This window comes from Rattus rattus, chromosome 11, assembly GCF_011064425.1.
Source record: "Rattus rattus isolate New Zealand chromosome 11, Rrattus_CSIRO_v1, whole genome shotgun sequence".
In the NCBI taxonomy this organism is placed as follows: Eukaryota; Metazoa; Chordata; class Mammalia; order Rodentia; family Muridae; genus Rattus; species Rattus rattus.
This window is the reverse complement of record NC_046164.1, coordinates 3,012,625-3,027,783: the sequence shown is the minus strand read 5'-3', so window position 1 is coordinate 3,027,783 and position 15,159 is coordinate 3,012,625. Positions and strand designations below refer to the sequence as shown.

General features: G+C 39.3%; 1 protein-coding gene across 1 annotated transcript; it reads right to left on the bottom strand.

The window, feature by feature from the left end:
- Nucleotides 1–3,711: 3,711 nt before the first annotated feature.
- Npffr2 (neuropeptide FF receptor 2) lies at nt 3,712–12,334 on the bottom strand. Its single transcript, XM_032917072.1, has 3 exons — nt 12,007–12,334; nt 8,688–8,787; nt 3,712–4,537 (listed from the first exon to the last, which is right to left on the bottom strand). Exons 1-3 carry the CDS (start codon nt 12,332–12,334, stop codon nt 3,712–3,714), a joined length of 1,254 nt encoding a protein of 417 aa, XP_032772963.1.
- Nucleotides 12,335–15,159: the final 2,825 nt, after the last annotated feature.

Sequence of the window (15,159 nt, the reverse complement as noted above, 5' to 3'; positions counted from 1 at the left end):
TCAGGAAGTGGGTCAAGGAATCGGAAGAAGAAATTTAAGTTAGAAACAAAGAACAATGTTCGACTGCACTGGCTAGTAAGCAGAGCAGTGAACTCAAAGGTGTTCTCACTTCTTAGGGTCTCAAAGTTGAGGAAAACAATTGAGTGTGCACTGAGGTTGCTCGGAGACAGCCATGAGAGAGTGTGGGTTGTGCACAGATAACTTCCCTACTGTTTCAAGTGTGTCTGCCTCATCACTTCCCCTATTGGAATTGTCCACCTCACCATTCCTCAATGGTGTCAGGTGTCTGCTGCTGCTGGACATGCTAAGCCTAGGGCTGGCTAGAATATGTCTTTAAACAGTGGTTCTCCTTTATGAAAGGAAAGACAGATGTAACTAATTCTGTTCTTTTTACCACTGTAATTCTCCAAAACTCCACAAATAAAACCTATTCATTGTACAATCAAAAGGATAGCTGTTGAAAAGCTAGTTATGGGTGAGTTCAAAACAAACTCACTATAATAATACAGAGATGAGATAGCACTGGGGAAAATGTTAAATATTTTTGAATTATATATATTCACTTCCCAATTTTTTGTTTATTTTTGAGATTTTAGGAACATGGACTTTAGAGATAGTTCAGGAGTTAAGAGCACTTTCTGCTTTTCCAGTGAACCTGAGTTTGGTTCCCATCATCTACAGCACGTGGTTTGTAACCACATATTAACTGAAACTTCAGGGGATCCAGCAACCTCTTCGGGCTCCATGCAGACACTACATACATGTATCATGCCCTTTCTATAGACGCTCAAGCACATACATATTTAAAAAAAAAAAGAATTTGGGAGAACCAGAACTCATTGTTGCCCTCTGAAAAATGGAGACACCATATACCTCAGAGTACTTTGTGAGGCTTAAAGTACATTTTGAAAATTGTACATTTTGAAAATTGTTTTTCAAAAGACATTAAGATTATTGTAGTATTGTGTTATTTATTATAATTATAATATAATGAAAATAAGCAATGGTTTTCCCATAGTAAGTGATAACCACTCTACTCTTTATTTTACAAGCTTGTCTCCTTCAACACTTGATATTCACAGAATAGCAAATGCATAGAACCACTAAGATTGAAGTCTTGCAAATACAAAATTTAGCTATAGAAAAGTGTATTTGCCTGAATTCTTACCCCAGCAAATGTAATCATACCCTGCTATGATTCCCTAATCCAAAGACTACAAATGCTTGGACATTTTAGTGTTCTCCACCCTTCCCTTTGATGGTCCCAGTTACTCTTATCTGCACATCATCAATGTGCGTTGGAAGAATGGAGTTCTTGCACATCATCAATGCATGCTGGAACAATGATAGAGTTGTTTGCACTAAGAATGTAGATAGACTTCCTGAGGAGGCCCTTTTGGACAGATGTTAAAGAATGGTCACACAGGAAGTCAAAACTGAAAAGTATAGAAAATAAAAAGCATGCAACAGTCTAGGCTCAGCACCTTGGTTTGATACGAGTTGATGAAATGTTTCTTATCAGAGATACAGAGAGTAGATGTAGGGCAGAACTCGGCTAGCATGGGGCCCGTACATGTTTAGATGGAGTGTCCAAAAGCATTTTAGAGTGGAAAACAAATTACATGTCTACTTAAGGAAGATGATTATGCCAACTGTAGAGAGAGCTGAAAGTGCCAAGACCATCAGGACATAATTCAGTAGTGAGTACCACAACCATTAAGGAAGAGTCACTGAGGAAATAGAGCTGCGGACACGTGGGAAGGTGAAAGCTGGGGGCTTTGGGAGTGTTCTGAGTACTAGACAGCAAAATGTCCATCCGGGTCACAATGAGCAAGACAGAGTCCCTAGTGAATAATTTGTAATGTTCAGTTTCACTGACGATAAGCAGAATTTTAATAAATCAAGAGGAAAGGGAGAAATTCCTAACCTAAAGGTTCAAAGGATTGGCCACTCTGAGGTCATGAACAGGCCATAACTCAGTTCAGACCTGACTTCAATAATTAACTCTTGCCAGACTGTTGAAAACCTTTCAACTTGAACTACAGCAATGTCTGAAAGGACATGCTATTTCAATATCCAGACTTATTTTCATTTTCTAAGCAAACTGTGTTGTTGTAATGATCCACTTTCTGGGAATCTATCTTACCCCACATAAGCTTGCCACTTGAAGTCATTAATCTGCATGATGGTAAAAGGGGGTTATTAAGTCTCTCTTATACCTTAGGGCTGACCTATTGATTTATGTGTGACATTATCAAATATTGGTTCTGGTAGAAAGTTTGGAAAAGAGTCCTTGCTCTATCTATATGCCAGGGGACTCTTAGGATAACAGCTGAGCAGTTCTGATGTCCCTTTTTAAAAGAGAAGAGAGAGTGGTGCAAATCAATGCATTCTTATCTCCTTATACAAAGCTCAAGTCCAAGTATATCAAGGACCTCCACATAAACCAGATACACTCAAACTAATAGAAGAGAAAGTGGGGAAGAGCCTTGAATACATAGGCACAGGGGAAAATTTCCTGAACAGAGCACCAATGGCTTATGCTTTAAGATCAAGAATCAACAAATGGGACCTCATAAAATTGCAAAGCTTTTGTAAGGCAAAGGACACTGTCAGTACGACAAAACAGCAACCAAAAGGTTGGGAAAGTATCTTTACCAATCCTACATCCAATAAAGGACACCACGTGGGTAAAGATAGTCAATCAACAAGAGACACAAATGGGCCTGACCACTGAGCCATCTCTCTAGCCCTAGCAATAACTTCTATTGAGTATTATTTCTCTAACTTTACAGTTTTCAAAGGAACAAAAACCTTTTAAATTGTAGGAAATACAATTTCCCTTCCTTGGTACTGAAGGTCTAACACATAAAGTGAAATGGCGAGGGACATTATTACTGAAGGGCTTGCAGTATCTTGCTTTAAGGGTAATCCAGATTGATCATGAAGAGTGAGAAATCAGTAGCAAAAACTTCAGGTAATGCAGTAGTTTTCATAAAAGGCTGAGCCCATTTCAAAAGCAGAGCACATTAATTTCAAATACAAGATCAATTATAATTGGCAAAATGTACTTCCATGCAAAGTATACCCAGTGCAATTTTGGGAAACATGTGTCTTGAACCAGTGGCTCTCAGTGGCTGTCAACCTTCCTAATGCCGAGACCCTTCAATACAGTTCCTCATGTTGTGGTGACCCCAACCATTGGGCCATTTTCATTGCAACTTCACAACTGTAATTCTGGTACCATTCTGAGTGTTATGTAAATATCTGTGTTTTCTGATGGTCTTAGTGACCCCTGTGAAACGATCATTTGGTCTCCAAAGTGGTCATGACCCACAATTTGAGAACCACTATTTTAGATGGGTAGAGGATGGAGGATAGAAGGAAAGCTAGATGGTTAGAGAGACAGACAAAATGACAGACTTACAAAAACAAACACATGTGCTTGACTTACTTGACTCATAAAATTAATGGTTAAAATGGAAATGGTCTGACGTTGAAACATTTCAGGCAAATATGAAAGTCGCTGAGTATGTCGTGTACCATAAGGCTGGTTAGGAAGACCACTTTCATACTTTTGTTTTTGACAAAGAGGGCCTTCAGTAAATGTTTTCATCAGAATATGAGAAATGGAAAGCCACACCAAGCCACCATATTTAAAGACACATTCGCCCTCGTATGCTATATAACATTGGATAGCACACTATCTTTCTAAGTCTCAGTACTGTTGGTAGCTTCTCCCGTTTCCTCCATCAAGGATTCCTGTGTGGGATTGTCTGCACTTTTTCTACATCCCAAGTTCCCGCCACTTGGGTTTTGAGATGCAGGTTCATGGACCAGCAGGCGAGATGTGTTCATGCCCAGGTTGCGTTTAGCTCTTAGGCCATAGGCTTCCTGGGGTTTGACTTTCTTTTGGCAGATCTGGAAAGCATCTTGGAAACCACTGCGAAAATTTTCATTGAAGAAACCGTAAATGATGGGGTTGACACTGCTGTTGCAGAAGGCAAGCCAGTGGGCAAAAGGGTAGACATAAATGTTAATGACACGTAGTTTGTTAGGTGACAGGTCAGCATAGTCCGAGAGCATCATCAGAGTCCACAGGGGAAGCCAGGAAAGGATGAAAAGGAGGGCCACAGTCAGCAGCATCTTGATTACCTTCTGTTTCTTCTTGGATACATGCCACTGCTCCGGGCGCTGCTTACCTGTGCTGTGTGCTGAGGTCTTAAAGAGGGAAGCCCCAATCCTTGCATACATGATAACAATGAGGGAGAGCGGAGCCAGGTAGATAGTGGCAAATAGCACGGTGGTGTAGATCCTCCTCATTTCCTGGTTTGGCCAATCCTCCCGACACCAGTAGACTGTGCTGGTTTTATTGTGGGAGCTGAGCCTCACACGGTAGTATTTTTCTTCCTGTACATGTAACATTATTGCAGATGGGGTTATAATGGTGACGGCCAGGCCCCAGATGATCACGATCATGACAAAGGCTGTCTTGACAGTGAGCTTGGGCTTAAAGGGGTAGACCACACACCGGAATCTGCAAGGAGAGGTACATGTCAGTGAGGCACTGTGCCAACAAGTGTGAGGACGTCCATCTACATTGTCTTCGAAGACACAGGAAGTTGGCCCCTGTGGTAATGCAGCGCGGCTCGCCAACCTATGTAACTGACAGAAGATTATGCTTTAATTCAGAGAAAACGAATGCTGTTTCATTTCATGAGATCTCATAAGTGCAAATAACTACTCAGATGCTCTTCGTAAGGAAAGGTGGGAATCATATCACACTGGAATATCTTGAATATTTTATATTTATCTATAGACAGCCCCTTAGAACTCTGTCATAGACTTAGTGCCATGGGCTTGCATGAGATGTTCTTTGAAATGTTAATATCTAATATTTAAATATCAAAATTAAAGTATGAAGATGTGGATTCAGGGAAGGTTACAATCTTGCTTATTGTTATTCATTATTTCAACCCAAACGGTTGGATTCCAGAGAGATAGGCACCGTGGACAGCCAGATCTACTGTACTGCTGTAGAGAGCTCATCAGTAGCAATCCATGAACTGATTCCCCCTCGGGTTCCTAATGTTCCCAATATTTCATTTCTGGGCTTGGCCATGGAGTGTGTTCTGGCTATTAGACATTAACAAGACATCGGGGCTGTCCTTTTGGATGCCCCTTCTGCAAACACAGCTTCCAGGTTCTAAGAAACTTCAATTGGATGAGAAGCACATGGGGATAAGGCTCCGGGGAACATTAGAAAGAGCAGTCTTAATTTAATTCAGAGTAACCCTACAGCGTGAGTGACCTAGGGAGCAGGAGACTAAGAGTGACGCCCACTCAACCCCTAGAATCACAAGAGTAATAAATTATTCATCTAAAAACACCAAAAGGTGGTTTTAGATATTTCACAATTACATGGATCTGAGAAGCACCACTACGAAATCTGATGGGACTCCTGCTATATTCCCCATTGAACACGGCAATTCAAAATCTGTTAAGGAATTAGACCGCTTTGGTTATTGTGATTCTTATTATTGTTATGTGTGCATTATAAGGAATTGTAATGTGCATGTGCTCGTATGCAGTATTATCATTTTAGATATGATCACCTATGCAATATATGTTCTGGTTTTGTGAGATCCTAAAGCAGATTGTATTACTTGGCAGACAGATGTGCAGATAAAGAAAGCAAGGGCTGAATAGAAATTCCCAATTAACCTCTGTGACATAACCTCAGAGCATCCCTATACAATGATAGGATAAACTCTGTTGCTGAAGATGACGTATACCTTACATGCAAGATAAAGAGAAATGAGGCTAGAACCGATCTGACCCTTCCTCCCTTCTGGCTGGCTTACACAGTGCCAGATGGTGCTCTGCAGGGAGCCAGAGGAAGTTAGGCCCTAAATGTTCTCACTTGGCTCTGAACGTTATTAATCAGTCTGCCAGGCAAGATGTGCTCATTGGTAAAACCGTGACACAGCTGGTAGGGGTGAAACCAGTTCCCCTCTGGAACTGACTCTGAAGTCTGTGCCACAAGATGGAACCTTGCCTAGAACCAGGTGCCCTGTGGAACTGACTTTGAGGTCTGCTTCACCAGACAGAACCCTTGCCTAGTACAAAGTCAAAAACTGCTTAGAAAGGTTTCAGGCCCAAGGCACCTATTAGTGCTGCTTAGCTGACGTGAAATAGCATCAAGCGTCCTTTTGAATACCTTTATTTACAACCACAGAGAATGGCTATGCTCAACCTTAACTTTAGATAAGGTTCTCTTCAATGAATGTCAATGAACTCAGATAGCCATAGCTTCACAAGATGCTAAGAATAATTGATAGTTGAAGACTCAGACCTAAGAAGACCTTTGCTTTATCCCCTTAAGGCTGAGGAGACATAGAGAAAGGCTGTGAAATGCCATTTTCAAAGCATGATATAGCCACAGCAATTAGGAGCTCACAGCAGCATGGTCTAGTAGCATCGGACCTGTACAAGTTTGACCCATCCAGCAATGAGCTGTGCATGGAGAAGGGGCTCATATGACTTACTGCAGAACATATTCTACTAACATGTTCTGGAAACAGGGAGAGTTGGTATCCACTTGTAAACCCACTGGTGAGCCTACATGGCTCTAAGATAGTTGCAAAGCCATGGTCGCACAGTCTCGTCAACACAAAACAAAACAATAGCATGTCACAAGTATGGCAAAGAGATTTGTATAAGATTATTTGTCATAAGTATAGAAAAGAAGAAATGGATGCTGGTAGTGGTGGGAGCAGAGATAAGAGAGGCTTGTGAGTGAGAGTCATCAGAATAAATTATATGCATGTATGAAATCGTCAAAGATTAAAATACATTAATAAAGTAAGGGTGATTTAATATTATGTAATGTCGGTACCTTCTCTTGATTAATAAAAATGAAATGAAACTAAAGCTATAACTATAAAAAAGTTAGGATTTCTATTGACATGATAAAGATAGTAACCAGGACAGGCCATGGTGGTGCATACCTTTAATTCCAGCACTCAAAATGCAGCGGCAGATGTCTCTCTATGAGTTTGAGACTAGCCTGGTCTACATAGTTAATTCCAGTCCATACAAGGCTACCTACTGAAACTCTGTCTCAAAAAGTAACACAGCAGACAAAAAAATATCACAACCAAAATCAATTCAGGAAGATAGATTTATTTCAGCTTATAATTCTCAGGTCACACTCCATAACAGAGGGAAGTCAGGACAGGAATCCTGGAGGTAGAGGCCATGGAAGAGTGCCGCATATTGCCTTAAACATTTTTTTTCTTAATCATCCCAGGACGACCTACTCAGGGATAGTACCACCCACAATGGCCTGTCCCCTCCACATCAATTATTAATCATGAACCCCCTCATACAGATTTGCCTACAGGCTGAGCTTATGAAAGCCCTTTTTTCTCAGTTGAAGTTCCTTCCTCTCAGATGTATTTGTTAGCTTGTGTACGGTTGACAAATCATTACATGGAACACACATAAAATACACAATCAAAAAGTCAATAATTTGCTGAAGATCAGGCACTGTGCCATGCAAAGAATAAAACAACGTTGTATTCATTTATTAATTAACCTCATTAAACTTTCAAGCATTAAAAGTGGAAGAAAATACATGGTGTCCTTCAGGGGCATTGTTCTCCAGATCAAACAAATGTTATTTCTCTTCTCTACAGCATGCTGTCTTGCAGCAAACATTACAGCTGTAATGTCCTCTTGGCAACCCCCCAAATTCATTTATCTTCCTGTTTGCAGAGACATTCTGATGTTGCTAGTCACCCCTCCTGTATATGCATTTCTGCTTTTCCAACATTGATCTGCATCTGGAATGTTTTAGATTTCACACTGTGGCACTGTATTGTGGGTATGATTGTGCAATCTCTCAGGCAGTATATGGTTTTGAAATGTACACCAATTGAATCACTGAATTATGTGGTCCTGCTTCATTCATTTTAATTTCCCTATCATTACCCACTAAATACCAGCATAAATTGCTTGATTTTAATCTCATTTAACTTTGAAAATAAAGACTTTTCAAATTCTTTTAAATGACTTTTTAAAAATTTTTTTCAAGCGTCATGTCATAAACATTGCTCAAAGCATTTAAGGACATTTAACTACCAATTGTAAGTGGGAGTAAATTTTTTAAACTTAAGGTTGAAGTAGAAATACAGATAATAATATAGCTCTCATTCACTGTAGAGATCCCTAATCAATATAGAACATTCACTTGTAGGGGATGCCCTTATTTTTAATGTAATGTGATGTCTATTTTGAGTGAGCACACACATAAAAATCATGAATCTCTTACCAAAAACCTGATGTGGTTTATAACTACAAACATGGAAGGTCCACCTGGCCTTGTTATATAGTTTTTGCAAAGAGGAAAAACAATGTATCAGTGAGTCTAAGATTAAATACCCATTTGGTTCATATTCCCAAGCTGTAACTGCATGGAAAATATTAACCACTTAAGAACTGAAAAAAATGTAACTACATGAATTACCTAATTTTTATAAATATTCGGTGAAGCAATAATTTTGGGGTGGTACCTCTGAGTTGCAGTAATACCAGCAGGTATGCAGTTGCATGAGTATGCTCAGGACCATTTAGTAGTGGTGACAAGATGTAGGAACTACAGATTAGATTTAGAGCTGACTTACCTGTCCACGGCTATGGCAACCAAGGTGAAGACAGAAGCGGCAACCGATATCCCTTGCACCAGCCCGCTGATCTTGCACATGCTGCTTCCAAACGGCCATCCTGGATTGGGGATGGAATAGATTTTGACTCAATTCTTTCACCTCACTATACGGCAAATATTAACAAAAGGCAAGAAATGAAAGCAGCCGTGGAGTAATACATCCCAGCATGCTCAGTGATTTCTCCACACAGAATGTGCATCCTCAGAGCAAGACTTCCACAGCAAAGCTTACATACATCCCAGGGACTACAAGAAGTACTTCACTCCTGCTACTATATTCAATCCCCGGGAGAAGATTCTGAACGCTCTGTTGTCTAACTTGTGGCAGCTCTACACAAGGATAAAACCACAACTGGACACCTTGCTCCAGTCAGCTTAAAAATATTTAAACCTAGGTAAGTATCTAGAGTGCAAACCATCAAACCTTATGCTGCAATGCCTTAAACCAGTGGTTTCAACCTTCCTAATGCTGTGACCCTGTAACACAGTTCCTTATGCTGTGGGGAACCAACCATAAAATTATTTCCATTGCTACTTCATGACTTAATTTTGTTACTGTTATGAGGTATAATGTAAATGTCTGATATTTCTAATGGTCTTAGGTGACCCCTATGAAGAGTTGATCAATCCTTCAGGGAGGTTACGGTCCCCAGGTTAAGAAACACTGCTTTAAATGACTAGAATAGCCAGGATATTAATTTACTAATTTGGAAATACATGCCATAAATTGTGAGGAACTGGGAATTACATATGATACAAATACACACAGTGCATGACCACTGTGATGGTGACATCAGAATGGAGACGCTTTGGCATGAATGACAGTCATCTATTTCAGTTACTTACCTAAATCTCAGGGACTAGGGCACTTCTCTGAGAAATCAATAAAACTATCAGAGCTTTAGAATACTCATTTGCTATTTAAAAAAGAAAACATAGCTTCTCCTAACCACTGTTTGTTTGGTTTTTTTTTTTAGATCTTAAAGTATATTTTCTGTTTAAACAAAAACACCTATAGTTTCTTAAAAAAAAAAAACAACCAACTATTCATATCTGATCTCAATTAGCACAAAATACCACAAATGAGTGTATTTTAACCACAACCCTATTTGAATTTCTCACTGTTTCACTTTGCTCTCAGAGACAAGAACATGCTCTCACCATGTTCTTCAGGCTGGCCTCAAACTCACACCTCATTACTTCAGCCTCCCAGGCAGTCTAGATCATGAAATGGGAGTCCTCGGTGAGACTATAGAACACATAGGGATCCTCACTCAATGGTCCTTAATACGAAGAAAGTCTCAAATATAAACTAAAGGGAATGTAAGGACTGCGTAGTGGAAAACTCACACAGAACCGGAATGAAGATGTTACTAGTAATCTCAAAAATGTAAAATGATAGCAGATACACATGCAGAAAACAAACAAAAGTAAGGCCAAGTAATCTAAGATCGTAAAATGGAAGAACCCAAGGTGAAAATTGAGGAAACCCTTCTCTGCCACAGAGTCAGCACTGACCCCAGGACTCCATACAGGCTGGGCAAGCACGCTGTCACTGAGGTACGTACTTAGCTCTTAGATTAAAAGAAAGATTTATTATCGTTTTAAAATCACGAATATGGGTGTGTCTACGTATGGGTATATAGGGGTGAGTTCAGGTGCCCATAGAAGCCAGAAGAGAGCATCAAATCTCCTAGAAGCTAGAGTCATAGGCAGTTTTGAGTCATACAACAGTGGGTGCTGGGAACTAAAACTAGGTCCTCTGGAACTGCTCTTAACCATTAAGCAATCTGTTGAGTCTCAAATCCTTGAATTTTGGGTACAATGGCTTTATAGGTTTATATAAACTAGGCTAAACTTTAACTTGCAGTTCTCCTACCTGGACTGATAATGTGCTGATATTATAGTTATATACCGCACTCCAACAGACAGACAGACAGACACACACACATGCACACACACACACACATACACACACACACACATGCACACACTCATCTTTGGAAAACAAGAGGCATAGATTGAATGAGACATAAGAAAGGGGCCCCCTAATCTCTTCTGTGTTAAGAAAAGGGAATAGACTTTGCCAAGAAAAATTCTCCAAGATTAAACACATTGGTTTTCATATTGAAAGAAGCAATTTGTATGCAGTACAGTAAATAAACTCCCAAAAAGCAACCTCCAACCCTAATTTTATAACATTCAGAACTCCGGGGGAAATAAAGAAAACTTAGCAAGCTTTTAGGATGAAAAATATAGAACCTAAATAAAAGACAGCAAGAGTCAAATTTTTCAGCAGTTACTCAAACATTTCCCAGAAGTAATAAGAGAGCAATTCCTTTAAAATCGTGAGAGAAAAAATGTCCAGCCCAGAATGGTTCACATAGCGAACTATAATTGAGTGTGGGAGTGATGGAAAGACGTGTAAGTTCTCAGAAATAGTTCATCATGATTTGCTGTTGCTTAGGAGGGAATAAAGTAGAACAAAGTTGTGCATCCAGAAAACAGAGGACAAAGAACAAAGGGAAGTGTAGAGCCCTGAGAGTTAACAATCACCAAGCGAGTCCCATTCTGGACCAAGAGAGGCCATGAAGTTTGTGAACGTATGTTTGTGCTTGTGTGGTGTAAAGTGGATTACCAAAATGAAATTTCTGTCTTATGTAGCTGAGAAACATAAAATTACATTAGTTGCATGTTTACTTAAATATATGGTCCTAATTACCAAAACTAAAGGCAGGAGGTTCTGCAAGTGGCCTACCATTGGAAATCAAAACCAAGGGCATGGTGAGGTGAGTTATGTGCAAAATATTAAGGTAGTCATTTAATGCAAAGTAAATATGGCAGAAAAATGAGTGTCATGAGCAGATATGAACTTTGATAGAGCCTGTCCTACTTTGAATAACTCTAATATGCTGAGATGATTTAATTGTGAACATATCAAAGGTTGTTTCACAATTAATACCACAGTATTAAATCAATGAACACCTTACTGGGTTTAGGAACTACACTCCCCCTGCACCTCTAGAAATGTAAGGTGGTACCAAAGAAGTGATAACATTGGCTCAGACATGTCAGAGAGAAGTTCTTATTCTCAAACCTATATGTATATCTAGGTGTTTATTACATGTTTTGTTTAGAATATCCATCTTGTGAAGATAGGTACGTGGAACACTTCTGGGAACTCAATAAGCATGTGCGAGTGAATGAATGACTCCGCTCTGACTCTGGGTATGTGTGGGAAACTTTATCATCTTTATACAAGACACAAGCCAACATACCTGCTATGATGTTGTCCAGCAATGTGATAGGCATGCAGAATATTCCAACCAGTAAGTCACTTATTGCAAGGTTGAAGATGAAGAAATTAGTGACCGTGTGCATGTACCTATTCCTTATTACAACAAAGCAAACGACAGTATTTCCCACCATGCACAGGAAGAAGATCAGGAAGTAGGAGCTAATGAAGACAGCTGTCACGTGGGGCTGGTGGAGATAGTAGTTCATGTATGTGATGTTGATATCTGAATACCAAGGATGCTGTGTGTCATTGCCACTCCAAATGTGATCCCAGCTTCCTGAAGAGTTTGAGTCCCATCTCTTGCTCATGGTGGACCTTATCAAAGGAGAGGCTGGAAAAAAATCAATGAAATATTGGTAAAATGTAACATCTGTGTTTATGTTTAATAAGAGAATCCATTTCTCGACATCACTGAATTTCAATGAGTTCTCAGAATCCATCAGTTTTATATGGACCTGAATTTTAAGTATGGTACTTGTCTTATTTGGATTTCTACTGGAAGCATTTGAAATTACTCCTCTGTGCCATACATAACGATCGTTACAGTTGCTTCCCTGACATACGATATATTTCACTTCTGAACATAGTTTATCTGTCAAAACCCACTTGTTCTTGTAAGACAGGAGGACATCAGAAGAGACTCTATGTTGTCTAGTAATCTGACAAGGGATTATTTCTATGTGTGTTTTGAAAATGCAGAGCCACCTCTGTATTCCAATTATTTTATTTAAACATAAAATTAAACTCCTATATTCCCAACTAAGAGTAATGTTAGGAACTTTATGTTGGTAGATGTAAATTTAAGTGGATCAACAACTAAGCTGATAGAATCACATTTTGAAAACCTTTGAGTCAATTAGTGACTTCACATTCTCTTCTGGATGTTTGGCAAGTATATGTGTTGTACTATGGTGAGGCATGTTGGTCCTATAAATATTACAGTAAGAACTGAGTTATGTATTACATATCTGATGCTTGATTTGGAATGATATTTGCTTGTGTATTTTTTAACTAAGCAATCCTGTACTTTCACTTGCTTCTACTTAACTCTGAACCAATTCTGATTTGAGAGTCACCCAGAACTTAAATGAATAAGTTACTTATTCATTTCCTAACGGAGCTTTGTTACTGGCGACACTTCTGAAGGAAATCACTGAATGGGTGAGATCCTGTTAATCGATTTCCTTGGTCACCCAAAAGAGATGTAGCTTTTTATGGCTTTCAGGAAAAGGGTGTATTTGTAAATAAGCTAACATTTGAATGTACAATAAAGTAGTCTTAGGAGAAGAACCAAAATATATAAGCTATAACAGCTTGTGTGTGTGTGTGTGTGTGTGTGTAAGTATTTTTGTAGTTTAAAGCTTATGCCTTTATCTGGGACAGTCTCCAGCCAGCTCATTTAACCTAAGCCTACTATGACTATCTTGTCTACCATCTCACGGCTAGCTCTATGCCTTTCTCTGTTTCTCTGTGGTCCATGTCTGCTCCCCTCTGTGTCTGCCCTCTGAATACCTAGCTTCAGCTTTCTTCCCCTGCATCACTGTCATTCTCTCTGCCCAGAAGTTCTACCCTCCCCTTCCTGTCCAACTATAGGCTGTCAGCTCTTTATTATAACCAATCAGCAGTGAGACAATCTCTGGTATAACTCTAGATTGATTGCCTTAGGCAGTTGAGGAAGAATCAATATTTACAGAAATAAAAAAAACCTAATGATGAGCCTTAGAAATGACAATACCAAAATTCTGCCAGCATTTAGTTCTCTGCTGATACAGAGGTTACAATCGAAAATACAAAGACACACCTCCCCACGGTGTGAAGAAGAGTTACCCCAATACTTCACATTAAGATTAGGAAAAGATCATGGTAGCCCACCACTTAAATGAGCGCTTCCTTAATACCTGCATTTGGCAGGCGTTCCTTAGCTTTAGATTACACACACTAGAGTTTATCCAAATCGTACCTAGTACCTATCCACAAAACGTGTGCACCGAGTTATAGTTAGTCCATTTCAGAGAGTTCGAAATGAGTGCATTAAATCTAATTAATTATATTCTCTATTTATTTTAAAGATGCAGTGACATGGAGAGGTTGGAATGTTGCAAGTCCAGAGATTAATTACATTATCCTGGACTGGGTTGAGCCCCATGGATAGCCATTCTTTGCCCATAAAACTTAAAAACATTTGGAATCATTTAACTGAGAACCCTAGTTTACACCAATCAAACACCTAAAAGTGTCACCAAATACCACCTGAGGCCTATAGAAAAGCGTCCCCCATTTTGCCGTACCCACTTTTCTGATGTGCTCATCAATGTGTTTAAACATGCATTGATTTATTATTTTGTTCTATATTATTAACACTATAAAACTCTACTGAATTCTTTCCACACTGGAACAATGAATTAGAGGTATCCTAACACTCTGTTTCCAGAGCCATGGCCACTCAAATTTGGCTCTAGGATAAACTCTCAATTCCCTTTAGGGTGAGAGCTATGCCTTGTGTCTCCACACACCTAGCAAGTGTGATGATTCCAAAGCGGAAACCAAGTCAGTAGAAAAAAAGACATTGCTATGAATATTCCGCTCTGCTATTTCATTCCTATTTAATAAATATGTAAATAAACTCAACATAGTAAATCATGTGTTTTTGGAATATATAGCTGCATTGCCCCTACAAATATTGAGATTCATCCCATACTGTAATGATCAATTTCAGTGACTGGCTCGAACATGGGAAATCTCTTTAACACATTTCAGTTGCATGCTCTCCATATCCCAAAAATGCCTCAATGTTGGGTCTATTGGCAGCTTTAAAGTTGTGTTGTTATAGGCTTTCTGAAGACTAGGGAAATACTTCCATTACTGTTTCTGACTAGGGCAATAGAAGGTGCTGAAATCAGGAGGAATTACTTTTTCTCTTGGTCTCTTACATAATCCAGCTCCTGGGAAGACAAGAAAATAATGTTCAGGAGACATAAATGGATTTACAGACTCCAGAAAACATAAGGTGTTATATAATGACAAATGGTCAGAGCAAAACAAACAGAGAGAAAGTGATGTGAGGAGAGAAATGGGAAGAAAGGAAGGGATCAGCACCCATCCACTCAGGAATGTAAATGGTATTAAACATAGT

Coding starts and splice junctions, on each gene's coding strand:
- Npffr2 (XM_032917072.1), bottom strand. CDS start 12,334: ATGAGCAAGAGATGGGACTCAAACTCTTCAGGAAGCTGGGATCACATT. Junction 8,788..12,006: donor GCTGGACAACATCATAGCAG/GTATGTTGGCTT, acceptor TCCCCAATCCAG/GATGGCCGTTTGGAAGCAGC. Junction 4,538..8,687: donor GTTGCCATAGCCGTGGACAG/GTAAGTCAGCTC, acceptor CTCTCCTTGCAG/ATTCCGGTGTGTGGTCTACC.